Consider the following 25,744-nt stretch of genomic DNA (forward strand, 5'->3'; position numbering starts at 1 on the left):
CCTGATTCATGCAGTCTCCTCTGAACAGTTGATATTGAGATGTGTCTGTTACTTGAACTCTGTGAAGCATTTATTTGGGCTGCAATCTGAGTCTGGTAACTCTAATGAACTTATCCTCTGCAGCAGAGGTAACTCTGGGTCTTCCTTTCCTGTGGCGGTCCTCATGAGAGCCAGTTTCATCATAGCGCTTGGTCTTTTCAACTGCTCTTGAATACATTTTCCGTATTGACTGACCTTCATGTCTTAAAGTAATGATGGACTGTTGTTTCTCTTTCCTTATTTGAGCTGTTCTTGCCATAATATGGTCTTTTAGCCCTAGTTGGTATATTCTGCACACCACCCCTACCTTGTCACAACACATCTGATTGGCTCCAAAAAATTGAGGAAAGAAATTCCACAAATTAACGTTTAACAAGGCACACCTGTTAATTGAAATGCATTCCAGGTGACTACCTCATGCAGCTGGTTGAGAGAATGCCGAGAGTGTGCAAATCTGTCATCAAGGCATGGGGTGGCCACTTAGAATCTCATGAAATATTTTTTATTAAAAAAAACCTTTTTTGGTTACTACATGATTCCATATATGTTATTTCATAGTTTGTCTTCACTATTATTCTACAATGTAGTAAAAATAAAGAAAAGCTCTAAAATGAGTAGGTGTGTCCAGACTTTTGACTTTTGTCGACTGCACTTTTTCTCCACAAACATGTCAATGTTTCAGTGTTGCCTTTCTAATTCTACCCTTGAAACTGAAGCATTAAACTAAATTACTGTTTGTGTGCACACTTATTATGGGTTATATACAAACAGTTTTTGTGTTACCAAATAAAGTTCTCTTTTTGTAATGAATTTGTAGTGTGGCTCAGTTTTTAAAAGAAGCCCCTGTACATCCTAAATTGAAATGCAATTGACCCCAACCCTGCTGTCCAACTTCTGGGTCTGTCACCTCCTGAGTATCAGTCGCCAGTTATTTAAGGCCAAAGGTGCTGTTCAAAATGTGGATAAAGAGTGCAGTACAGAATTGCATCCTTGTTGGATGTGCTGGACTTTTTGTTGCTGGTGTGGTTTGACTAGTGCCTTTGATGTGTTTGAGGGCAGCAGAGCACCAAAAGGTTTTATGTTTGAGTGTCATAAAACACCATTCCGGTGCAGTACAACTTGACTTTGAATGACTGGATGACAGGGGCCTTATGTGGCCTTCAGTCTGTTAACACTCTGTTGCAAAGCGGCAGGACTGGGACATATTCATTAGTGCACATTGTAGCAAACCATTTTTGCGGCATAAAACTAAACAAAACTAAAGTGTACCTTATTGGACAAGTCCAGGTAGTTCCTCCCTGTTTTAGCCTGCTTTCTTCCGTTTGGTGCTTAATGAATACGATCCAGGTCACCCTTAGATCCAGTAGCACGCAGATGGCATGTCCCATTGACGGCTGGCTAACCTCTTCCCAGGCCCCAAGTACATCCTATCTCACTTACACTCTACAACACCTATGGCCTGAGAAACCTCAACTAGTTCTGAAGACCCTTCTAGCTTGGCAAGAGAGCCCTCTACTGGCTCAAGTCATTCAGTCACTAAACACAAAATAAGAGACGAGCCACAGCTTCGTCAGACCTATAGTCTCTCTGTAGATGTCAGGATTTTGCAATATCATGTCCTCCTGCGGTCAGAGAGGAATATAATACAACATCTTTGCTGTAGCCTAGTTGAGTCATTTGCCTCGATCATCAGCCACAGCAGTCTGAAATTGAACACTAGGTGGAGGCAGAGAGTCTTGATAGAAAGGTAAGAATTATTTTTGTTTCCTTCTGCTGAACATGGACAACTGGGCCTGTCTGTTACCAGCTGACCTGGTTATTAGTGTTACTGTAAACATACTGTCATAGGAAAGACTGTGTATACAGTAGAAATAGAATGGCCAGAATTCTGATTTCAATGGATGTTGATTCTATGGTGATTGTTGCTGCGGTGTTGAATCTAGAATGGTGAATGTGGAAAGGCAAATGAGTCTGTTGTTGTTGCTGTGTACATATTCACAGTCAAGGCATAGAAAGAAAGGACCATGTCAACCAAAAAATACAACAGAAATTTGACTTTACTTACAGAACATTGGCACCTTACTGACATGATATTGCTTCTATTTACAACAAAAACACAGAGCAGGTCGCAGACCAGGCAGAGCCCAGACTGATATTTACCTGCATTTACAAGTACAGTAGTATGAAAAACATTTCCCCTCAAAAGTCAAATTATACATCCCGTACATTTTCGAACAACTAAAAGCTTGAGATCGATACATTCAATATCTGTATAGCTTCACAACAAACATTACATTTGTACATCCTCCTGATTTTGATCTTTAAATATATTTCACTAGTTCACAGATTTAAGCTTATATTTACATCACAGTTGTGCAGAATGTTGTACTATTCCTAAGTGATGATAAGATCGAAAAGCATCGTGCAAAAACAAAAAAACATACCACCCAGGTCTCCCTTGAAAAAGAGGTGTTTGACCTTAACGGGGACAACCTTGTAAAATAAACATTCCAGTGCCTCAGTCTATTTCATGGTGAAGTGTTAGACACCGTCTGAGTCTCAAATGGCTCCCTACTCAGTGCACTACTTTTGGCTAGAGCCCGGTCAAAAGTGGTGCACTTGTATAGGGAATAGGGTGCCATTTGGGACGCAGGGGGTGAGTGATCTGATTGGGCCTTTTTGTAAACACGCCGACTTTCAGTAGATACACGTCCTTTCCAAATCACAAAACCAACTCACGGACCACTGTAAACATGGTCAGCAATAGTACCGCATAAACCCACTGCAGAAGTATCAGCAAGATGAAGTTTGACCAAGCCAGCTTTCTGATTTCAAAAGCACAATCGCATCTATCGATTCAACCGGAAATCATGGGAATAAAATCACTTTGTGGGTTTCAATTGTCATAAAAAAAGAACAGTATTAATGGTGATTAGTCTATTAGTCAGTGTACAGAGCTTCATGTTGCCGGTCCCAACTCTTTCCACTGTCACTGGACTTAAGGAGAGAACTTTTACACAGCATACATCTATTGCAATGCTTTCCCATAACAATCCTTTCTAATTCCAGCAGGACTTTACACAAGTGGAAAAGTTTGGGACTTTTCTTCTCTTATAAAAATAACTTGGTCTCACGTTAATTTCATTTCATTAAACCTTATAAATTAACATAGTCAATGTATACTAGTTACATTACACAAATCTAGATGACACCATATAGCTTAAATTTCCCATAGGGGTGTCTATATCCAACAAATATTAAGAAAATGCTAAATACAATTCCAACATTTTTTTTTGGGGGGGGGGGGGGGGTCTAATCATACATAGCAGCAAATATGCTACAAGTTCAGCTGAAAAGTGCTGACCATCCCCAAGAAGCAAAAGGGGTCTCTTATAAAAAAATATCACAAGCAAATCTATAGCTTGAGCCTTATAGCTTTTCAACACAATTTTAAAACTTTTTGTTTTACTCACAAGTCTAAAAACCTATTGGTCCTGAAAGCTCAGTCATTTTATGTAATGTATGTACCATCTGAATGTAATGTACACCAACTGCCTAAAATCCTGATGTACAGTACCATGGTACCAAATACCCCGATGCTCTTAATCAGAGAGCTCTGAATACCTCATATTCAATTTCAAAATCTGATGCAATGACACTCGATAAACCACCTATGGACTGTACCAACCCAATCCTGCATGGCAAGGTCATTCTACGTTACTAGCAATAACAAAACCTGCATTAAAATACTGCCCGTTTTGGGCTAGTGGTATAGCATCTTCGAGAGACCGATGTACCGTCACATGTTGAGCCATCTGAATCAAAGTTGAATAGCTGCCTCAAAAATAACAACAACAACAACAACACCAACACCACCACATAGTGCCGAGCTCAATGGCAGGTAATCAGCTAATGAGATTATGGTAAAGGAGGAGGGAGGCCTCTCCTAACCATTGGAGGCTGCTGAGTGGAGGACTGCTCATAACAATGGCTGGAATAGAGTCAATGGAATGGTATCAAACACGTGGTTTTCCATGTGGCCGATGCCATGCCAACGACTGCACTCCAGCCATGATTATGAGCCGCCCTCCCCTCTGCAGCCTCCACCGCTCTTAACCTTCCCCCGCCTTTGACCTTGGTTTGGGAAACACCTTCACTGGAGATGATTCCAATCTGTAGACACACATAAAAGCCCAAAAGTATCCATCCGACAACCTACAGTCTCAATAAGAGAAATTAGATGATAAGATGAGTAGTGCCATAGGGTAGAAGTCAGAGCGCTTTTCCAGGACCTTACACAGAGGGTCAACCCACTTCTGAACAGATCTTCAGTTGACGATGAATAGTTTTTCGATTTCAAAAAAAGAAAATGGACTCTTCAAGTCTACGGAGTAATCAAAGACAGAAAGACTAGTCTGTGAAGAAACCACTGATATGACACTTGGGGATGATGCACTGATGGGCTGAAAACAAACGTCAGTCCATTTTCCACTGAGTTGTCGTGTTCATTATGAAGGTTTGTCTGAAAGTAATGGCACTGCAGCAATATTATCCAACCCATCTACTGTTCTGTTTCTCACTTCGCTCTTCATCCTGGACACTTGCTAATATCCCAATTTCCAGTTGATCATCGTAACTTTGTTTCTTTTTTTCTTCTTCCGTTAATTCTCCAAAGTATGGCGTTTTGTCGTCATAAAGTGCAACAGTGCTTTGTTTCCCCTCCCAGGCCAGTTCGAGTGGTTGTCGGTAGTCGTCTCCATGCTTGTGACTGTAGTCTCTCTTGCCAGACTCAAGATGGCGGATGTGGGAAGAAACTATTGTGACTGAGGGAGTCAGACAGACAGGCTCTAGACAGACAGACAGGCTCTAGACAGACAGATAGACAGGCTATGGAAGAAGAGGGTGGTGCTTAGGCCCATGTAGCCCTGTGTCAGTCAGTCAGTCCCAGGAGGGATAAAGCCAATTCTCTCTATCTCTACCTCTGGCTCTGTGGGTGTCAGAGGCTCTAAGGTTGTCAAGGGCTTTGCGGGTGTCAGAGACTCTACATGTGTCAGGGGCTTTGCGGGTGTCAGAGACTCTACGGGTATCAGGGGCTTTGTAGGTGTCAGAGACTCTACGGGTGTCAGGGGCTTTGTAGGCATCAGAGACTCTACGGGTATCAGGGGCGTTGTGGGTGTCAGAGACTCTACGGGTATCAGGGGCTTTGTGGCCGTCAGAGACTCTACGGGTGTCAAGGGCTTTGTAGGCGTCAGAGACTCTACGGGTGTCAGGGGCTTTGTGGGATTCAGAGACTCTACGGGTGTCAGGGGCTTTGTGGGTGTCAGAGACTCTACAGGTGTCAGGGGCTTTGTGGGTGTCAGAGACTCTACAAGTGTAAGGGGCTTTGTAGGCGTCAGAGACTCTACGGGTGTCAGGGGCTTTGTAGGCATCAGAGACTCTACGGGTATCAGGGGCTTTGTAGGCGTCAGAGACTCTACGGGTATCAGGGGCTTTGTGGGCATCAGAGACTCTACGGGTATCAGGGGATTTGTGGGTGTCAGAGACTCTACGGGTATCAGGGGCTTTGTGGGCGTCAGAGACTCTACGGGTATCAGGGGCTTTGTGGGCGTCAGAGACTCTACGGGTATCAGGGGCTTTGTGGGCGTCAGAGACTCTACGGGTATCAAGGGCTTTGTGGGCGTCAGAGACTCTACGGGTATCAGGGGCTTTGTGGGCGTCAGAGACTCTACGGGTATCAGGGGCTTTGTGGGTGTCAGAGACTCTACGGGTATCAGGGGCTTTGTGGGCGTCAGAGACTCTACGGGTATCAGGGGCTTTGTGGGTGTCAGAGACTCTACGGGTATCAGGGGCTTTGTGGGCGTCAGAGACTCTACGGGTATCAGGGGCTTTGTGGGTGTCAGAGACTCTACGGGTATCAGGGGCTTTGTGGGTGTCAGAGACTCTACGGGTATCAGGGGCTTTGTGGGCATCAGAGACTCTACGGGTATCAGGGGCTTTGTGGGTGTCAGAGACTCTACGGGTATCAGGGGCTTTGTGGGCGTCAGAGACTCTACGGGTATCAGGGGCTTTGTGGGCGTCAGAGACTCTACGGGTATCAAGGGATTTGTGGGTGTCAGAGACTCTACGGGTGTCAGGGGCTTTGTAGGCATCAGAGACTCTACGGGTATCAGGGGCTTTGTAGGCATCAGAGACTCTACGGGTATCAGGGGCTTTGTAGGCGTCAGAGACTCTACGGGTATCAGGGGCTTTGTAGGCGTCAGAGACTCTTCGGGTATCAGGGGATTTGTAGGTGTCAGAGACTCTACGGGTATCAGGGGCTTTGTAGGTGTCAGAGACTCTGCGGGTAGCAGGGGCTTTGTAGGCGTCAGAGACTCTTCGGGTATCAGGGGCTTTGTAGGCGTCAGAGACTCTACGGGTGTCAGGGGCTTTGTAGACGTCAGAGACTCTACGGGTATCAGGGGCTTTGTGGGTGTCAGAGACTCTACGGGTGTCAGGGGCTTTGTAGGCGTCAGAGACTCTACGGGTGTCAGGGGCTTTGTGGGTGTCAGAGACTCTACGGGTGTCAGGGGCTTTGTAGGCGTCAGAGACTCTACGGGTGTCAGGGGCTTTGTAGGCGTCAGAGACTCTACAGGTGTCAGGGGCTCTGTGGCTGTCAGGGGTTTGACCTGCTCCTCCTCGTACACCTTGAGGATCGCCTCACAGACAAACCTGTACTGGCTCTGTAAGCAAACAGAGCAAAGAGACTGAGGTTAAATGGGAGTGAACAGTACTGATGACAGCAAGGTCATAGAGTAACTAGATTCAGCCTAACAGCAGAAACATAGCTTAGGCCAACACATTCCTCTGTTGATAGAATTACACACAAATCTGAATTTGTTAGTATCTTTTTGGCTTCGGATGTGATTTAGGCACTGACATGGACTTAGAACATCAATTTCCGTTGTTTGTCTATGAGCAATTGTAATGCTGCAAGTTTAAAACTGAAGATTTTTTTTCCAATTTGGGCCCCCTTAGAATCGTTTATTAACCATTATTTTACCAGGTATATTGGCAGAAAATACATATCTTGTACACCAAGGACCCGGGGAAGAGTTGCTGTGTAGAGAAGAATGGGCCGATTTGAAAGCTATAAAATAACAAATTAGCAGCTCGCGACATGCTAATTTCTTTTTAAGTAGCTCTTATGCTCGAAAAGGTTGGAGACCCCTGGTCTAAGTCAACCCCGTCTGTTTTGCCCCATAGTTGCGCACCTGTCGGCTTTGTTGCTAAACAACCAACCCGTATTGAGGATAGAGCCTCTGCTCTTCTCCTAGTCTCATTTCTATGCATCACAGATCAGATTACCGGAGTCTGGATCATCATGGCCCTCTGGTCTCTCATTGTCCTCACGATATCCAACGGATACACGGGCTGATTGCACTCAATCAAACACATGGCTGTTTCCATGGTGATGAGCACCCCCGTCCGACCAATCCCAGCGCTGCAAAGACACAAAGGACGAGATGAGTGAGATGAGGCTGAAGATGGCAGCAATGACAGAAGAGGATTCAAATCCTCGTTCCCGCCACTTACACTGCAATCAATCACTGTTGCTACAACAACGTGCAAAGTGTCTTAACGTCTGATTCGAAGGAAAAGGGAACGTTTTTCTTTAAGCCAAGTTGTGAGGCAGATGTACAAAGGCTTCTTTTTTTCAAATATGTTGTGTAAAATTCCTTAGACCTACTTCAAAGCTGTACCAACAGCGAGATGGCTTACAGATGTGAGTGGAGGGGATAAGAGCTTACTCGTTAGTGTATGCAGTGTTTGTGTAAGAACTAGAACCTTACCTGCAGTGTACTATCACCGGCTCCTCCTTGCCCTCCCTCTTTCTGCGGACCAGACTGACGAAGTCCAGGAAGTCAGTGTAGTCGTCTGGTACACCGTGGTCAGGCCAGGCCATGTACTGGATCTGAGTCAGCGACCTGCTCTCCTCACTCTGAATAAAATCAACCAAATGTATTTTGATGTTTTTATACTTTTCTTTCATACAGTTTTCGCTAAGTGCAAGAAGTCATCTCGGTTAACCCAGAAATAAAATCTCAAGTCATTTTGGTCAGATGCTCGATGTTTACGTAGTCTGTCCACGAGAGATGATACAAGAAATGGTCCTTACCTCCAGGTGTGTGAGAGTTATCTCTCTGACCAGGAATGCTGATTGCTCTTCTTCTGTCACACAGGACACCTGGAAGTCCCCATGGGTAGCAATGGCACCAGGGTTGGGCCAATACTGATGACACTTCACCTTGGAATGAAACAATCATTGGATCATTGGAGATAAGAGGAGGAATATTTTGTCTATTTTCTTTGTGGGGAATGGAAACGTCTTCAATTTTCACCTCATACGTTACCACAAGAAATTCTAAAACAAGACCAAAAGTATTGAGAAGGGGCTGAAATGGAGAGAGCGAGCCCTGGTTGGGGACGTGACATACCCGTCCTCTCTCCACCTGCGTGGTGAGCATGACCACCATGTTGGAGCCCTGTTCCCAAGTCATCCTCCAGAAGTCAGAGCAGGTGGCGGGCAGCGGGCCCTGGCACGCGATGTAGCGGTTTACAGCACTGGCCGCTGGGATCACCATCTATGGGCCAGGAGAATGGCATGGGTTGGCAAATATACACATACGTACAGCTGCATATTGGCAAATTCATATATGTAAGCATAATCCATGTTTCAGTCTATGTACACACACTTTAAGAAGTGTTGAGTATCTATCAAGAAAAGTCTAATCTCTTTCCGGGGGTGTTTTTGTCTCTGTGATATTCATTACCTAGTCGAAGGAAGGTGTCCGGTCTTGGTCATAAAATCAAAGATTGTGGCGTATGTATCAAAGAGTGTTGAGTATCAAGAAAAGAAGAAGGGAGAAGGCCCTCACATTGATGTAATTTGCATTGATATAGTCCCCGTCCTTGCCCCTCAGAATAACCCTGGTGGCGTCATCTGTGAGACGGCAGATACAGGAAGAGAGAGAGAGGATGAGAGAAGAAAGCGGTGGCAGTTGAGACAGAGGGCATTTACTTACGTCACTGTATGAGGAAGTACAGCATATGTGACAGAAGAGGTCAGTTCTGATGGTTCAGTATACTCACACGGTGAAATGTCTCGATATCGATTTTTGGAAATGTTCTGAGGTAATTTGGCACATGACATTGTCAATCCAGGCCTTTTCCGGTAGAGTTGCTGAGAAACATCACAACAACAAAAAAACAATGGTTAACATTTGTCCCAAGTTAACTGAAGTTCAGACCGGGCCGTGACATGAGCTTGGTTTCTAGGTTACACTAAACCACAATTCTCACTGATAACCTATCAGTGGAACACAAACAGGAAACATTTGAGGCAGTGTGGAGCAATAACAGGAAGCAATAGACATTCAATATTTCCTTTCATCTCTCTATTTCACTCTCGCCCGTCTCTCTTTCTGGTAAATGACTTACATGCTATGTGATCAGTCTTAGCCATGTGCAATGTGAAATACATTCTAGAACCGGTGGAAGCCTTGAATAACCAACTGCATTTGATAATATCAAAGTGGACTGGGAGCAGTTCAGACACAGGGGCAACAGAGGCAATGCTAGTTACTTGGCCCATGTGAACAACAAGCATATAGTTATTGCATATACAATGTAGTTATTGCACACGAGCACTTCACAGAGTAGGCGTTCCCCAATGGAATTATGCAAATAGTTATACAAATCTTTGATCAAACTGTGCCTGTATGGACCCAGTACTCGCAGGTTGGAATTGAATTGTAATATCATTTGGTGGCTATACATAAACTATATTTTGTAGTATATGTGGACTAACATCAAACTGTTGCTGTACGGCCCCAGTGCTCAAGCCTTCTTTCAGCTGTAGTATGGAGTCTCTCCAGCAGGATGGGTGGTGGTCTGGCTGGTCATGGGGCTGGTCATGGGGCTGGTCCTGGGGCGCCCTCTCTGGGGAGTACTGGTAGTTAGACTCTGTATCTCCATCCTCCAGCTTCTCCTCCTCCACCAGGTCATACATGGCTGGAGGAACGACAGGAAGGGTGACAGCGTGATTGAACATTGCACATCCAATGCCGGTGACAGGAAGTCAGAAAAACGAAGCAACAACAACAGCAAAACAAAGAAAAGGGAACGTCAGAAAGGCAGGAGCCAAATTAAAAACGCCCCTCCTAAGTCATTACACTGTCAGACTGATGCTTTGACTTAGAAGCTGAGATCCGCATTAGGCTCAGTGCCACTGGCTGCCTCAGGCGCACTTGTTATTGTTTTGGTTTTGAAAAGGAGAAGAAACGTAATAAAAAATAAATATATCGTAGTACATACTCTTCTGATCTATCGCGCGTGCAACGATGTCCGAGGGAATAAAACAGTGTTTGTCGTTTGAAGTAATGTCTTTGTTGTTGTAATATCCCAAACGGACGTGGCAGTTTCACCGCAAAGGACTCCAAATTTAATCAAACCAATGCCCATAGTATAGTGGATGTGTATTGACCCGATATAGGATAGGCAAGCTATGGTCCCTCACTCCCTCTTGTTTCAGGGACAGGCAAGCTATTTAGTATTTTATTAGGATCCCCATTAGCTGTTGCAAAAGCAGCAGCTACTCTTCCTGGGGTTCACTGTGGTCCCTCACTCCCTCTTACCTCGGGGACAGGCAAGCTATGGTTTTACAAACCCTGCTGTAAAAAAAATGGAATAATTACACAAGCCATTTAGCAGAAGATTTTATCCAAAGTGACTTTTTATGTATGGGTGGTCCCGGGAATCAAACCCACTATCCTGGCGTTGCCATGCTCTACCAACTGAGCTACAGCGGACCGCAAAAGATCCTAAATGACCGTAAAGGACCACAAGGCCTGTTAAGATGCCTGTTCTGTTCTCTCCTCACCGTTGGGTCTGACCAGCAGGTTCAGCTCTCCTGAGTCGCTCTCCTCACAGCTGGCCTTGATGAACATGACCACCTGGTCGTGGGTGTGCTCTGAGATGTCCTGACCGTTGATCAGCACCACCTGGTCTCCCTCGTTCAGCCGGGGAACACACAGGTCAGCCTGGGGAGGGCATTAAAACAGAATAGAACAGTGTGTTTTTCATTATTCATTACCTGTGAAGGTCATTTGAGAAGTTCAGGGGTTTGGCAGTGACGGTGGCCCAGGTAGTAGGACACGTACCGCTGTTCCCGGGGCCACTCGGGACACGATCACAGGCATCTTCTGGTCCAGCCCACCCTTCACATTGAATCCAAATCGTCCTTGTTCGTCGGGGCACATTTTAATGAACACCAGATTGTCATGAGGAAGCACTCCATTGGGCTGTGAGAGGGAGAAGAAGAAACACAAGAGGACAAAACAACGTTTAAGTAAAACGAAATCACAGTGTGTGTGCGTGAGTGTGCGCCTGTGTGCACGTAGGTCTCTCTCCTACCATAGTCTTGTCTTCTGACAGAGGCGTGTCATAAAGCTCATTGATGTGGTTGCCCAACTCCTGCTGAGAGTGGGACTGGCTAGACAGAGGCCTCCTGGTCTGCTTAGGGGGCAGAGCGGGCGGCAGGCCGTCGATGGTCGAGTCTGGTGACCTGGACACAGGCAAATCCAAATGAGTCCTTGCGGCAAAATACGAATACAGTATACAGTGCCTTGCGAAAGTATTCGGCCCCCTTGAACTTTGCGACCTTTTGCCACATTTCAGGCTTCAAACACATTTCAGGCTTCAAACATAAAAGATATAAAACTGTATTTTTTTGTGAAGAATCAACAACAAAATTATTCAGCCCTTTACTTTCAGTGCAGCAAACTCTCTCTAGAAGTTCAGTGAGGATCTCTGAATGATCCAATGTTGACCTAAATGACTAATGATGATAAATACAATCCACCTGTGTGTAATCAAGTCTCCGTATAAATGCACCTGCACTGTGATAGTCTCAGAGGTCCGTTAAAAGCGCAGAGAGCATCATGAAGAACAAGGAACACACCAGGCAGGTCCGAGATACTGTTGTGAAGAAGTTTAAAGCGCGGATTTGGATACAAAAAGATTTCCCAAGCTTTAAACATCCCAAGGAGCACTGTGCAAGCGATAATATTGAAATGGAAGGAGTATCAGACCACTGCAAATCTACCAAGACCTGGCCGTCCCTCTAAACTTTCAGCTCATACAAGGAGAAGACTGATCAGAGATGCAGCCAAGAGGCCCATGATCACTCTGGATGAACTGCAGAGATCTACAGCTGAGGTGGGAGACTCTGTCCATAGGACAACAATCAGTCGTATATTGCACAAATCTGGCCTTTATGGAAGAGTGGCAAGAAGAAAGCCATTTCTTAAAGATATCCATAAAAAGTGTTGTTTAAAGTTTGCCACAATCCACCTGGAAGACACACCAAACATGTGGAAGAAGGTGCTCTGGTCAAATGAAACCAAAATTTAACTTTTTGGCAACAATGCAAAACGTTATGTTTGGCGTAAAAGCAACACAGCTGAACACACCATCCCCACTGTCAAACATGGTGGTGGCAGCATCATGGTTTGGGCCTGCTTTTCTTCAGCAGGGACAGGGAAGATGGTTAAAATTGATGGGAAGATGGATGGAGCCAAATACAGGACCATTCTGGAAGAAAACCTGATGGAGTCTGTAAAAGACCTGAGACTGGGACGGAGATTTGTCTTCCAACAAGACAATGATCCAAAACATAAAGCAAAATCTACAATGGAATGGTTCAAAAATAAACATATCCTGGTGTTAGAATGGCCAAGTCAAAGTCCAGACCTGAATCCAATCGAGAATCTGTGGAAAGAACTGAAAACTGCTGTTCACAAATGCTCTCCATCCAACCTCACTGAGCTCGAGCTGTTTTGCAAGGAGGAATGGGAAAAGAATTCAGTCTCTCGATGTGCAAAACTGATAGAGACATACCCCAAGCGCCTTACAGCTGTAATCGCAGCTACAAAGTATTAACTTAAGGGGGCTGAATAATTTTGCACGCCCAATTTTTCAGTTTTTGATTTGTTAAAAAAGTTTGAAATATCCAATAAATGTCGTTCCACTTCATGATTGTGTCCCACTTGTTGTTGATTCTTCACAAAAAAATACAGCTTTATATCTTTATGTTTGAAGCCTGAAATGTGGCAAAAGGTCGCAAAGTTCAAGGGGGCCGAATACTTTCGCAAAGCACTGTATATCCAAACATCAACCCCGGTGCTGGCTTTATTGAGAACAAGTCAATAAATACAGAAATTAAGCGTGTTATTGCGTGTGCTTTCCCCTTTTTGAGGGTTATATATGAACCTGGAAACACACTCTGACTCAACATTAACTACACAGCGGAAACTGATGTTCCAGAGCTTAACCTCTCAATGGAATATGTTCCTTTCACGTGACTCCATTTCTCAGAAGGCAATGATCATCTTCTGTGTCCACTGAATCATTACAGGGCTCAGTCAGAGCAGAGGGCTTTCTCAGTTCATAGGAACTCTTCCCCCCTATCTCCTATCATTGCTCAGTGCAATAGCCTCAACCTGTGGACTAGAGCAGCTTATGAGCCCCTTGGGAGAGGCGCTGTGTGTCCTACCAGCATATTACCTTCAGCTCGATGTGTTCATGTACTGTTCATGTACTTCCCCCAGTCAGAGAACATCCATGTTGTTTAGCCTGCTGTTTGCCTCGGAGCAGCCCTGAGCAGACCCTGGTGGAGGTTAACTGGCTGGGGCAGCGCTCACCGAAACAAACAGTGTCGAGCCCCATGGACCCCTCAAAAAGGAGTTTACACTGAGATACACAGAGGGACCACAGAGAGCGATGAGGTCAAAATCGATATGCACAGTTAGACTGAAGAAGTGCCTATCCAAAGAAAGAGGGAAATAGAGAGAGAGAGGTGAGAGAGAGAGAGAGAGAGAGAGAGAGAGTCGAAACAAACGCACCAAACCACTTCAAAGAATTCTGTTCTTTCTCAAATTCACATGCAGAGAATACTGTCTGTGTGTCACCATCCTTCACTTTACAAGAGTGAAAGAGAAACGGGGTAATGGCATATTTCCTTGATGTTATGAGAAGATTTGCAATGGTTCAGCCCACACTATCTGTGTTAGTAACATAACAAGCATTCACCATTGTGATGTGCCTGCAGCCCCAACCTACCTGCTGCAGCTCTTTGGCTTCGGCCAGCCTGCCGAGCTCCAACCTCATTATGGACGCTTAAATGACAGCCATGAAAGAGGCCTATTTTGTAGTCTTCAGGCAAGCAGAGCTTGGTGCTACAGCCCCGGGGTATTTACATAATAAAAACAAACGGTTTGTAAAGACATCGAAATTAGAGGGCGGTGTGTGTGTGTGTGCGCGTGCGTGCGTGCGCGCTTCAACCCAATCAAGTCTCGATGAAAGAGATGCTCATGGCCCGGTCTTTTGGTTTGAAAATTCAAAAGGCACTCTGAAGGCACATCTGAGCTATCTTTGTTGCAGGTGCATGACATCGGCCTTGAGGATCGATATGTAAAGCTTATTAAAGAGCAGTGATACTATCAAGAGCAGTGTGCAGGATTCTTCTTTTTTTCTGTTCTTTTGGTTTGAAATGACTCAGGGCTGTGTGTCCGTGGGAGTGTGTGGCAGACAGACTTACGGGGTAGAATCTAGGCTGATGGAGTTGGCCTGGGTTGACGAGGCTGACTTGTGATTGGTAAAGGTTTGGCAGGACGAGGCATGGTCGTGGTAGTTCACATGGTCCAGCAGGTGTCCCACGGAGGACGGCCGCAGGCGCTCTTGTGCAAACTTGGAGTTCCTGCTGAGACAAAAGGAGGAGGGAGATGTAAGGTACCCGAGTGTACTGTCATCCAAGGTTATTTAGAGTTACTTGACATCGCTCCTCCTCCTCAACTGTAGATTAGCCCAATTTCCTTCCCCCTCCGTCTCCCCGAAGTGTGCACTTGTTCAGTCCCGCTCATAGATTTGACACTAAGGAATGTACTGTTTGCTTACACTACGGGTTAGGGCTACTCACTGGTTGGGGGTGTCTGGTGGGGAGCGTGTGGGCAGGCTCTGGGTCTCCAGGCGGTCATCGGACAGAGAGGCTCTGGAGTTCCGGCTGACTGACTCCCAGTCCATCCCTCCATCCATCAGCCGCCGCACCAAGGGCTTACTGGGAGACCTGATTGGTAGATGATATTGAGGTCATTGTCATTGTTAGATTGGATTGCAGCAAGTAAAACGTTCACCAGATTTCAATTTAGCAGGATGAAAACGGTTTACAACTCACTAGACTTTTGCTCATTATTCAGTGCAAGATTCCTCCATCCCTGTCTCTTCATGTTCTCACATTTCTGATTCTCTTAGTTATCAGTAAGCACCAGTGTTACTTCATTTGGGCTTCAGAAAGTGTCTTACCTGGCGAACACCCTGTCCTTGATGCCCTTCTCCTTGCCGTACTGGACAGACTGCACCTCTGTCCTACCACTGCATATAACACAGAAACATTTTTCATTTAACGGAAAACAGTCATACACCAACCTCTGCCCCTTACACTGTCATATCCTGGAGTAAGAGGGGACCAAACCAGTGTTGCACCTCTTACCATTTAGACATTTTAATGTGTGTTGTGAGCCAGCAGGAAGTATTAATATTGACACACCCCAGTGTGTGAAACCACAGCTCTTTTCACTCTGTCACACTATTAGTCAGTCACTCACACGGCGTGACAAGGCATTGGCAAAGCTGAGAGGACTGGTGCTTTGGGTCTCTACTGGCAGTTGTAGGCGGCACAGTAAACATATTCCTGTGTTATGCAAACCAGCCCACACGATTTCTGTGAGGCACAGTGGGTCAAATGGCACCGTCGTGATTGGTACAAAAATGTAAATATGCTTCAGCAAAATGATGATGGTGTTATCCTGAGGGCAACACAAATTAGGAAGGACTGGATCTGAACGGAGTGAGTCAGGAGAAATTGAAAGGATTAGGTCATGTGTAGCCTACACTCTTAGAAGAAAAGTTGCTATCTAGAATCAAAAAGGGTTCTTCGGCTGTCCCCATAGGATAACCCTTTGAAGAACCCCTTTTGGTTCCAGGTAGAACCTTTTGGGGTTTTCCTTTCACCAGAGGGTTCTACATGGAACCAAAAAGCGTTCTACCTGGAACCAAAAAGGGTTCTACCTGGAACCAAAAAGGGTTCTCCTATGCGGACAACCGCAGAACCCTTTTTTCTAAGAGAGTACTGTTTTCTATGGTGAGGTTTAGACACCTTTAGACAGCAGCTATATACAGTTACACACACTATCATTGACAAGACTCATGTAAACATTGACAAACAAACATAATCTTAGCGGGAAAAGCTGGTTGAAACGGCATCATTAGCCAGTTCTGCCTGCTGGGATCCCAACTTGATCACTGACTCTCTTTCAAAACACATTTTAATATGCAACCTCAGCTCCAAGGACCAAATCTGCTAAAGGCTAACGTCAACAGAGACTATGCACTTCCAAATGGCACCATATTCCCTACATAGTACACTCCGTTTGACCAGGGCCTGGTCTAAAGTAGCGCACTATATAAGGAATAGGGTGCCATTTGGGATACAGTCAAACATTCCCCAGGCCCACTCACCAGTAGCGGTACTTGGAGCCCAGATGGAAGACATGTGCAAAGAAGTTCTTCTGTGGTGGTAAGGGTCGGTCTAGTCTGAAGAAGGTGTGGTGCTCTACACAGGCCTTCCATAGGTTCTTACAGGCTCGGTAGTTCACCATGTTAAAGGCTAACAGCGCCTCACGGCTCTCATTCTGGAGAGAGAGGGAGGGAGGGAGGGAGGGAGGGAGACAAAGAGAGAGCGAGGGAGAGAGCGAGAGAGTGCGAGGTTAGTGGTGGGCTCAGCACACTTAGGCGTACAGTACAGCATGAAGCATGGTACAGTAGGTGTGTGTGATTATCACACAAGATCAACATGATCACTAGTCACTTTAATAATGCCACTAAGAATGTTTACATATCTTGCATTGCTCATCTCATGACTATCTATCTATTCTTTACTATCTATTGCATCTTAGCTGCTCCGTCACTGCTCATCCATATATTTTATACTTATATATTCTCATCCCATTCCGTTACTAGATTGGGTGTATTAGCTTTTGTTGTGGAATTTGTTAGATATTAGGTTTTGTTGTGGAATTGTTAGATATTAGGTTTTGTTGTGGAATTTGTTAGATATTAGGTTTTGTTGTGGAATTGTTAGATATTACCTGTTAGATACTGCTGCACTGTCGGATCGAGAAGCATTTCGCCACACTCGCAATCACATCTGCTAACCATGTGTATGTGACCAATAACATCTGCTAACCATGTGTATGTGACCAATCACATCTGCTAACCATGTGTATGTGACCAATCACATCTGCTAACCATGTGTATGTGATCAATAACATCTGCTAACCATGTGTATGTGACCAATAACATCTGCTAACCATGTGTATGTGACCAATCACATCTGCTAACCATGTGTATGTGACCAATAACATCTGCTAATCATGTGTATGTGACCAATCACATCTGCTAACCATGTGTATTTGACCAATCACATCTGCTAACCATGTGTATGTGACCAATCACATCTGCTAACCATGTGTATGTGACCAATAACATCTGCTAACCATGTGTATGTGACCAATAACATCTGCTAACCATGTGTATGTGACCAATCACATCTGCTAACCATGTGTATGTGACCAATAACATCTGCTAACCATGTGTATGTGACCAATCACATCTGCTAACCATGTGTATGTGACAAATCACATCTGCTAACCATGTGTATGTGACCAATAACATCTGCTAACCATGTGTATGTGACCAATAACATCTGCTAACCATGTGTATGTGACCAATAACATCTGCTAACCATGTGTATGTGACCAATAACATCTGCTAACCATGTGTATGTGACCAATAACATCTGCTAACCATGTGTATGTGACCAATCACATCTGCTAACCATGTGTATGTGACCAATAACATCTGCTAACCATGTGTATGTGACCAATAACATCTGCTAACCATGTGTATGTGACCAATAACATCTGCTAACCATGTGTATGTGACCAATAACATCTGCTAACCATGTGTATGTGACCAATAACATCTGCTAACCATGTGTATGTGACCAATAACATCTGCTAACCATGTGTATGTGACCAATAACATTTGATTGGATTATCACACTTGATCAACTGACGTCACACAGATCTAGCTAAAAGAACACGGATACAGAGGAAGAAATCACCCTTCGACTTGCATAGCTGGCCATGAGATGGCTTCTTCTAGGCCAGACACTATGGTGTGCTCTGTAGTACTTCTCTACTCGGATACATGAATTATAAGCGCATGACATCAATTCATCTAGATATCAAGTACTGTACAATTGCTTTTAAAGGTCTCCTTGGCTTGCATTTTTCAACCAGGTGTTTTTGTGTGTCTTCCACTACTAGACACCCTAGTTGGGATCAAATCATTTTAGATTTAGTTTCATATGACCAGCCTAGTACACACACAAAGTGCATTATGTATATTTTGTATTATGTATTATTCATAATGACGAGAGAGAATTTGAGCTCGCACAATAGTAGGGATGCAATCCCAGTTGAAACCCGGACATACTTACCAATTCTCTTCTGAGTTGAATAAAAAACTGTCGACATTTAAACGAGATCTTTACAATCTGTAGCCTGAAAGAAAGAAAAAGAAGCTGTTGTCACCCACGGGATGGAATCTCTCCCGTAATTTCCTACACAACAGCGAACTTATCCAGCGTTCTGAAGCCACTGGATAAGCTTAGAGAATACATGTTATCATCCATAAGAATCCCCCTCCGTGCTTTAATCAGAAACAAATCATGTTCTATAGTTCCATTGTGCCTGCAGGCCTATTTCCCTGGTTCCTTAAAGCATGACTCAGAGAGAGAGAGTCTAAATATAGACCGCACTGTGTCCCAACCTGACACAGTTACGCTATTACTCATTTCTACAGAAGTCTCTTTTCATGAAGATAAACTCTCACTGTGCTGTACCCATCAAAGGGAGTAGGGCAAGATCAGACAGCGGGGAGAGGGCTCATGTTGTCACTTTACAGTAGAGCTAGAGTAAGTTATGGCTGAATCTGGGCCATGAAAAGAAGTAGAGCATCGTAAATGCCGCTTTCATGCTATGTTTGCTACTACTGTTTGTTACTTAAGCAATAAGGCCTGAAGAGGTGTGGTATATGGCCAATATACAATGTTCTTAGTCACGATGCAGCGTGGAGTGCCTGAAAACAGCCCTTAGCCGTGGTATGTTGGCCATATACCACGAACCCCCGAGGTGCCTTATTGCTATTATAAACTGGTTATCAAAGTAATTAGAACAGTAAAAATACATGTTTTGTCATACCTGTGGTATACGGTCTGATACACCACAGTTGTCAGCCAATCAGCATTCAGGGCTCGAACCACCCAGTTTATAAAACTTTTTAGGATCTGTGTGTCCCATCCAATGGCTCCCCTATATGGAGAATGTGGCTGAATGTGGAAATATACTCAATTGATTTGACTCACCATGGAAAGCAGTTGATTCGTACCCTGTTCTTATAGATGACAATCCCAGTTGACATCACTCCGATTAAAATCTCAGTGTTGCTTTGATCCTGTAACGGAGGAGGGGAAAAAGGGCAGGGAGGATTGTAAGGTGTCCACACTTCCTGTGGGTGGGTTCTACATAACAGAAACCCTATAGTTGGGCAATGGAGAAGGGTGCTAACCGCCACACTGTCTAATGAAACCACGTTGAAGAAGGTTGATTGGGGAGCATAGTATGCATGCATCACTCCATTTCACAACTGAACACTTACCCTTGCATAGTGCAATTCGACTCCATAGAGCTCTAGCGTCCGTGCTGTGTTTAGATAATTGAACTCTGACTGGGCAGGAGGCAGTCCCCTGAAAGGAGAAAGAGTGAGAGTGAGAGATAGGGAGAGAGAACGACTTTACTTGGCTCCACGGGCCATTCAGGGAGTAGGCCAAGCTACCATCTACGTGAGAGGCTAAACAATGACAGCCCTTGTTCTGACCTGGGCACAAAGTCTGAGCCGCCTCAACCTCAGCTGCAGTGAATGAGCAGAGTCCATCCCTGTTTAATCTACAAGTTATTTGATATTTTCTGTGCATTTCCCGTTTTACACCAATTTATCCACACACACACACACACAATATCAGTTGAGAGATTGCTTCTTACTTGTGTTGCTGATGCTGTTTGGCAATCTCTTTCTCAAAGTCATGTGGTGCGTTGGGGATGAAAGAGTATCCGGAGAGGTAGCCGGGCAAGTTCTCGTTCTGACTGTAGTCCCCTAGCTCAGCTGCAACACAACACAAAGCACACAGTGTGTGAGTGTGTAAGTGTGTGTGTGACACAAAGCACAATGAAGCCTTTACTCCTCTCCTTCTCTCCCTCCTGCACAGCTCCCATTCGTTCACACATTTTCTGGTCAAACTTCTCCTTTGTGTGCAAACGGAAAGAAGCAGGACTTTTGTAGCTTGAGAGGAGCCAAACACTTGACTTTTTTTTGTCAATGTTTAGAAAAGAGAGACAGAGAGATGAGTCGTCCTGCTGAGTGTCTCAGTGTTTCCATACTGTATAAACAGTCTGCCTTCTTCCCAAATGGCACCCTATTCCCTCTATAGTGCAATACTTTTGACCAGGGCTCATAGGGTTCTGGTCAAAAATAGTGCACTATATATGGAACAGGGTGGCATTTGAAAAGGGAGCAGACATGAGGAAGTTGGGGGTTAAGTGCCTCTATTTCCGAAACACTTTAAGAAAAGTATGTAGCACAATAATGTGAGTCAATTAATAAAGAGCCTTGCTCTTTCATTTGAGCAGAAACTACATCAGTATGTGAACACAGTGGGAAAAATGAACAGTAATATCCCAGTATACACTAACTATCCTGGTCTGAATTGTGACTGACAGACAGACTGGCACTTGTGAAATGTCCTCCATTCTTTTGTTGTTATTACAGTAAGTGCGGTGAGACCACCATGGCCACTTTTCATTTCCTCCTGTGACCTCTATACCTCCCACATAGCGTGATACGTTTACTACAACCCCACGAGAGAGTCAGCCAGCCAGTCAGCCAGCAAGCCAGTCAGTCAGTCAGTCTGTCAGTCAGTCAGTCAGTCCGTCAGTCAGTCAGCCAGCCTACTAAGCTAACAACCAATGAGCAGTGTTCTTCTGCCCTGCTGCCAGCCTGGTTGTGGCAATTGTGCTGTTACTCCTCCCCTCTCAGCAGCGTATTGGGGTCAATGTGTAAACAAAGACCCGCAGCAGCCAGGCCACATGAAAGCAGCATCATTACAAGACAAGTACAGTATGAAGTAGTATTACAGTCTGGGGTTTCCAAGCTACTGTAATATCCTGACCCCCCCCCCCCCCCCCCCCATACTCTCAATGCTTGAAATCCCATGGTGGATATTAGCTGGGAGATAGGGAAAATACACTACGGAACATATTCTATCATTAGTACAGTTAGTTACAAGGTGTCAGGCAGAATGTATGCGACCATAAGTCAGTCGTACAGTTGTAGTTGAATAGCTGAGAGGAATAATCGAAGTACTTACACTGAACGGCGTATGAAGCAAGAAGAGCGGCTGTGATGTACGGACACGGCAGCCTGCGAGCCGAGGACTCAGTTATTACTCAAATTCACTACATGAAGATTATTCAAATGTTTGAATAAACCAACCAAATACAGAGCCGTGCGTTTATCAAATCCACACTCACCTCCCACTGAGTAAGTCCTGTTTAATCTGCAAAACGTACTGGTACCTAAAGGGGACCCAAAACAGCAAGGTGAAAACAGAGCTTTTAAGTCCACTTTAATCAAACTGTATGGAGAATAGCATAGAGGAAGGCCTATAAGTGTACTGCTTATTTCTGTCACAATGCCACCCATTAAGCACTTACCTTGTATACTCCTCCTGGAGTTTATTGGGGTCGGTTACAAAGAATTTAACCCTAAAATTCAAACGGTGTGAAGATCCCCCTGAAGGAAAACAAACAACCAGATTAATGGGACTAAAACGAGCGATAAATAGAATATTGAAAATACTCGAGAATGTTCTAAATGTATCAAACATACTTTTTAATTGCTTTCTAATCGGTTTGGTTGGATCCAGCCACCTCTGTAAAATATGGATAGAGACAACCGCAGACACGGTATGGGACAAGAGGGAAAATAGGCCATTAAAAAAAAAATGAAGATACATTTTTACTCAAAACATTAGAGCAAGTTCAGAATAGAAATCAAACTGTCCTGCGAGATAGAATCATCAAAAATATACATACGTATCAAAGTCTGAATTTCAGCTGTCACAAATGAACATTTGCATTGTTATTTTGTCAACTTTAAATAAACACAATCTGTAGCCTCTAAACACTATTCTAGCCGCTGTTTCAACTCTATCGTTTGCCGATCATGACCCATAACCTTCTTAGTATCTCAAACGGTTTGCTGCAGAAACGCCACAGTTTGCTGACGGGGCTGGAGAGAGCCCATTCATGAGATGCTGCTATGCTGCCGATCAGAGTGTTTGAGGGGATCGGCCAGAGCAGGGCTCGGCGTACATCCGCTAATCCTGATCACATAATAATGAGTCATTTTGGAAGCCAGTTGATTTGGAGATCAGTGATTCTGCGCCGTCCGACTGCAATGTAGTCCGACTGCAATGTAGTCCGACTGCAATGTAGTCCGACTGCAATGTAGTCCGACTGCAAGTAGTCCGACTGCAATGTAGTCCGACGTGGCCTCACCTGACCTGTTGCGACAGCCTGTTGAAATAAACGAGACAATCGAGCAGCTCGCTAATTACCTAGCGTACGCAAGATTTGGTTCTGGGCTCTGAGAAGAGGCCTCACCTGACTGTCTGAGGAGTCGTCGGCCAGCTGTAGGCCGAAGTAGTCTCTCTCCGTCAGCTCCAGGTGCTTGAACACTACATCCAGCAGGACCTGTCCTTGATCGTGCTTCTGCAGGGAGAGAAACCAGACAAGATCTTCACAATCCTGTAGTACAGATATATGACCATCTCATAATACAGACAACTGAAGCAACGTAGGACTGAGAAGTGTGTTGGCCATAAAGTGATTGACACCTCCAATAAAGAGTAGCGCAAAAATACTTATTTGATAGAGGGCTGTTGTAAAACTATCACACAACTATGTGTAATGCTTACCCTACTGGGTTTCTAACTGAGGCCTCACAGAAGTGTCAGGGCAATGTGCAACTACAGGCATCCGGAACACAGAACCAGACCATGTATTATTTACAGAGAGCTGTGAGAAGGAAGGAACACAAACTATACTACACACAGTGACTTTGCCTGATTTGATTGGCCCATGTCACATAGGCTACTAGTAGTAGGAAGACCATTGGTCCGCACATGGAGCCTTGAGGAACACCATACTTCTCAATCTCAACTGAGGCTCGGCAATCACAGTCTACCTTGTAATGTCAACCAGGCAGGAAAGCAGAAAAAAAGCATGTTTCAATCACCTAACTACATACGCCAATCTCTCAGTAATGTAAAGAAACTGGACCAACCGGTTGACTGGCATGTTTCAGTGAAACAGTGATTTCCATGGAGCTTCACTATGACCCCCATGCACTGAAACGGAAGTACTTCTCCGACTGTGTTTGACTGTGTCACTGGCATTAAGTGATCAATAATGTAGAGGAAATGAATAATAACTGAAAACCTTCAGTATCTGCATAAATAAGAAAACACCACAAGGGCTGTGGCAGTCATGACATTTTGTCATCCGGTTATTGTCGTGCAATAGTAAGAAGGATGTAATTGAATTTAGCTGAATAAAATAGAAGGATATTTTTCCCATTAAGTGGATATGTTGAGGGTAAAAGTGATCATTTGAAACAGGTCCTATACACTAGATGTTCAGTTATTTGGCAACTTTAGTTGGGAATGATACAAACCTTAATGTCTCAGAAATTAAAATATATATGGGATGCATGATGAGACTATAGGCAATTGATGATCTGAGAGAGTCGCAGAAAAAAAGAAGCTCTGTCCCTTGTCTCAGGCTGCACTGCACAGCTGTTCTCTGATCAACTGATCCTATTTTCACCCATCAGACAATTCTAAATTTAATCTGGTCTAATATGTAAAATTAGTTTTGATTTAGATTGGCTCATTATCAAATGGGCGGGAACAGGGGCAAGGGGGGGAACAATCCGTATGCACGTATCCTCTCCACAAATGTCTTATTAACAAACTATAGTTTTGGCAAGTTGGTTAGGACATCTTAGGTTAGGACAAGTCCTTTTTCCAAACATTTTTTACAGACAGATTATTTCACTTTTAATTCACTGTATCACAATGTCAGTGGGTCAGAAGTTTACATACACTAAGTTGACTGTGCCTTTAAACAGCTTGGAAAATTCCAGAAAATTATGTTATGGCTTTAGAAGCTTCTAATAGGCTAATTGACATAATTTGAGTCAATAGGAGGTATACCTATGGATGTACTTCAAGGCCTATCTTCAAACTCAGGGCCTCTTTGCTTGACATCGTAGGAAAATCAAAAGAAATCAGCCAAGACCTCAGAAAAAAAAATCGTAGAGCTCCACAAGTCTGGTTCATCCTTGGGAGCAATTTCTAAATGCCTGAAGGTACCACGTTCATCTGTACAAAGAATAGTACGCAAGTATAAACACCATGGGACCACGCAGCCATCATACCGCTCAGGAAGGAGACGCGTTCTGTCTCCTAGAGATGACGGTACTTTGGTGCGAAAAGTGAAAATCAATCCCAGAACAACAGCAAAGGGCAAAAAGTATCAGGTACAAAAGTATCTATATCCACAGTAAAACGAGTCCTATATCAACATTACCTGAAAGGCCGCTCAGCAAGGAAGAAGCCACTGCTCCAAAACCGCCATAAAATAGCCAGACTACGGTTTGCAACTGCACATGGGGGGCAAAGATCGTACTTTTTGGAGAAATGTCCTCTGGTCTGATGAAACAAAAATAGAAATGTTTGGCCATAATAACTATTGTTATGTTTGGAGGAAAAAGGGGGGCGGCTTGCAAGCCGAAGAACACCATCCCAACCGTGAAGCACGGGGGTGGCAGCATCATGTTGTAGGGGTGCTTTGCTGCAGGAGGGACTGGTGCACTTCACAAAATAGATGGCATCATGAGGCAGGGAAATGATGTGGATATATTGAAGCAACATCTCAAGACATCCGTCGGGAATTTAAAGCTTGGTCGCAAATGGGTCTTCCAAATGGACAATGACCCCAAGCATACTGGCATAAGGACAAAATGGCATAAGGACAACAAAGTCCATCACAAAGCCCTGACCTCATCCCATATAAAATTTGTGGGCAGAACAGAAAAAGCATGTGTGAGCAAGGAGGCCTAGAAACCTGACTCAGTTTAACCAGCTCTGTCAGGACGAATGGGCCAAAATTCACCCAACTTATTGTGGGAAGCTTGTGGAAGGCTACCCGAAACGTTTGACTCAAGTTAAACTATTTAAAGGCAATGCTACCAAATACTAATTGAGTGTATTATAACTTCTGACCCACTGGGAATGTGATGAAAGAAATAATAGCTGAAATAAATCCTTTTCTCTACTATTATTCTAACATTTCACATTCTTAAAATA

General features: G+C 44.3%; 1 protein-coding gene across 4 annotated transcripts in view; it reads right to left on the reverse strand.

Moving 5' to 3' along the window:
• Positions 1 to 2,078: 2,078 nt before the first annotated feature.
• LOC110528814 (tyrosine-protein phosphatase non-receptor type 4) overlaps positions 2,079 to 25,744 on the reverse strand; it is a 39,107-nt gene continuing 15,441 nt past the window's right edge. The window contains exons 3-27 of one of the 4 annotated variants that reach the window (XM_036982992.1): positions 22,977 to 23,084; positions 22,872 to 22,889; positions 22,201 to 22,243; positions 22,026 to 22,104; positions 21,843 to 21,887; positions 21,680 to 21,732; positions 20,298 to 20,418; positions 19,915 to 20,002; positions 19,622 to 19,710; positions 18,695 to 18,758; positions 16,651 to 16,823; positions 15,436 to 15,504; positions 15,053 to 15,199; positions 14,675 to 14,833; positions 11,491 to 11,641; positions 11,238 to 11,378; positions 10,958 to 11,117; positions 9,887 to 10,089; positions 9,169 to 9,259; positions 8,955 to 9,019; positions 8,514 to 8,660; positions 8,195 to 8,323; positions 7,869 to 8,017; positions 7,384 to 7,519; positions 2,079 to 6,758 (exon numbers count right to left, since the gene is read on the reverse strand). In XM_036982992.1, coding sequence (XP_036838887.1) covers positions 4,974 to 6,758; positions 7,384 to 7,519; positions 7,869 to 8,017; positions 8,195 to 8,323; positions 8,514 to 8,660; positions 8,955 to 9,019; positions 9,169 to 9,259; positions 9,887 to 10,089; positions 10,958 to 11,117; positions 11,238 to 11,378; positions 11,491 to 11,641; positions 14,675 to 14,833; positions 15,053 to 15,199; positions 15,436 to 15,504; positions 16,651 to 16,823; positions 18,695 to 18,758; positions 19,622 to 19,710; positions 19,915 to 20,002; positions 20,298 to 20,418; positions 21,680 to 21,732; positions 21,843 to 21,887; positions 22,026 to 22,104; positions 22,201 to 22,243; positions 22,872 to 22,889; positions 22,977 to 23,084 — 4,413 coding nt within the window. In that variant the 3' untranslated portion in view covers positions 2,079 to 4,973. Of the gene's footprint in view, positions 6,759 to 7,383; positions 7,520 to 7,868; positions 8,018 to 8,194; positions 8,324 to 8,513; positions 8,661 to 8,954; positions 9,020 to 9,168; positions 9,260 to 9,886; positions 10,090 to 10,957; positions 11,118 to 11,237; positions 11,379 to 11,490; positions 11,642 to 14,674; positions 14,837 to 15,052; positions 15,200 to 15,435; positions 15,505 to 16,650; positions 16,824 to 18,694; positions 18,759 to 19,621; positions 19,711 to 19,914; positions 20,003 to 20,297; positions 20,419 to 21,679; positions 21,733 to 21,842; positions 21,888 to 22,025; positions 22,105 to 22,200; positions 22,244 to 22,871; positions 22,890 to 22,976; positions 23,085 to 25,744 lie in introns of all 4 variants that reach the window. The other 3 variants (XM_036982991.1, XM_036982993.1, XM_021610949.2) reach the window with 3 other exon arrangements.

This window comes from Oncorhynchus mykiss, chromosome 7 (assembly GCF_013265735.2).
Source record: "Oncorhynchus mykiss isolate Arlee chromosome 7, USDA_OmykA_1.1, whole genome shotgun sequence".
NCBI classification, from domain to species: Eukaryota; Metazoa; Chordata; class Actinopteri; order Salmoniformes; family Salmonidae; genus Oncorhynchus; species Oncorhynchus mykiss.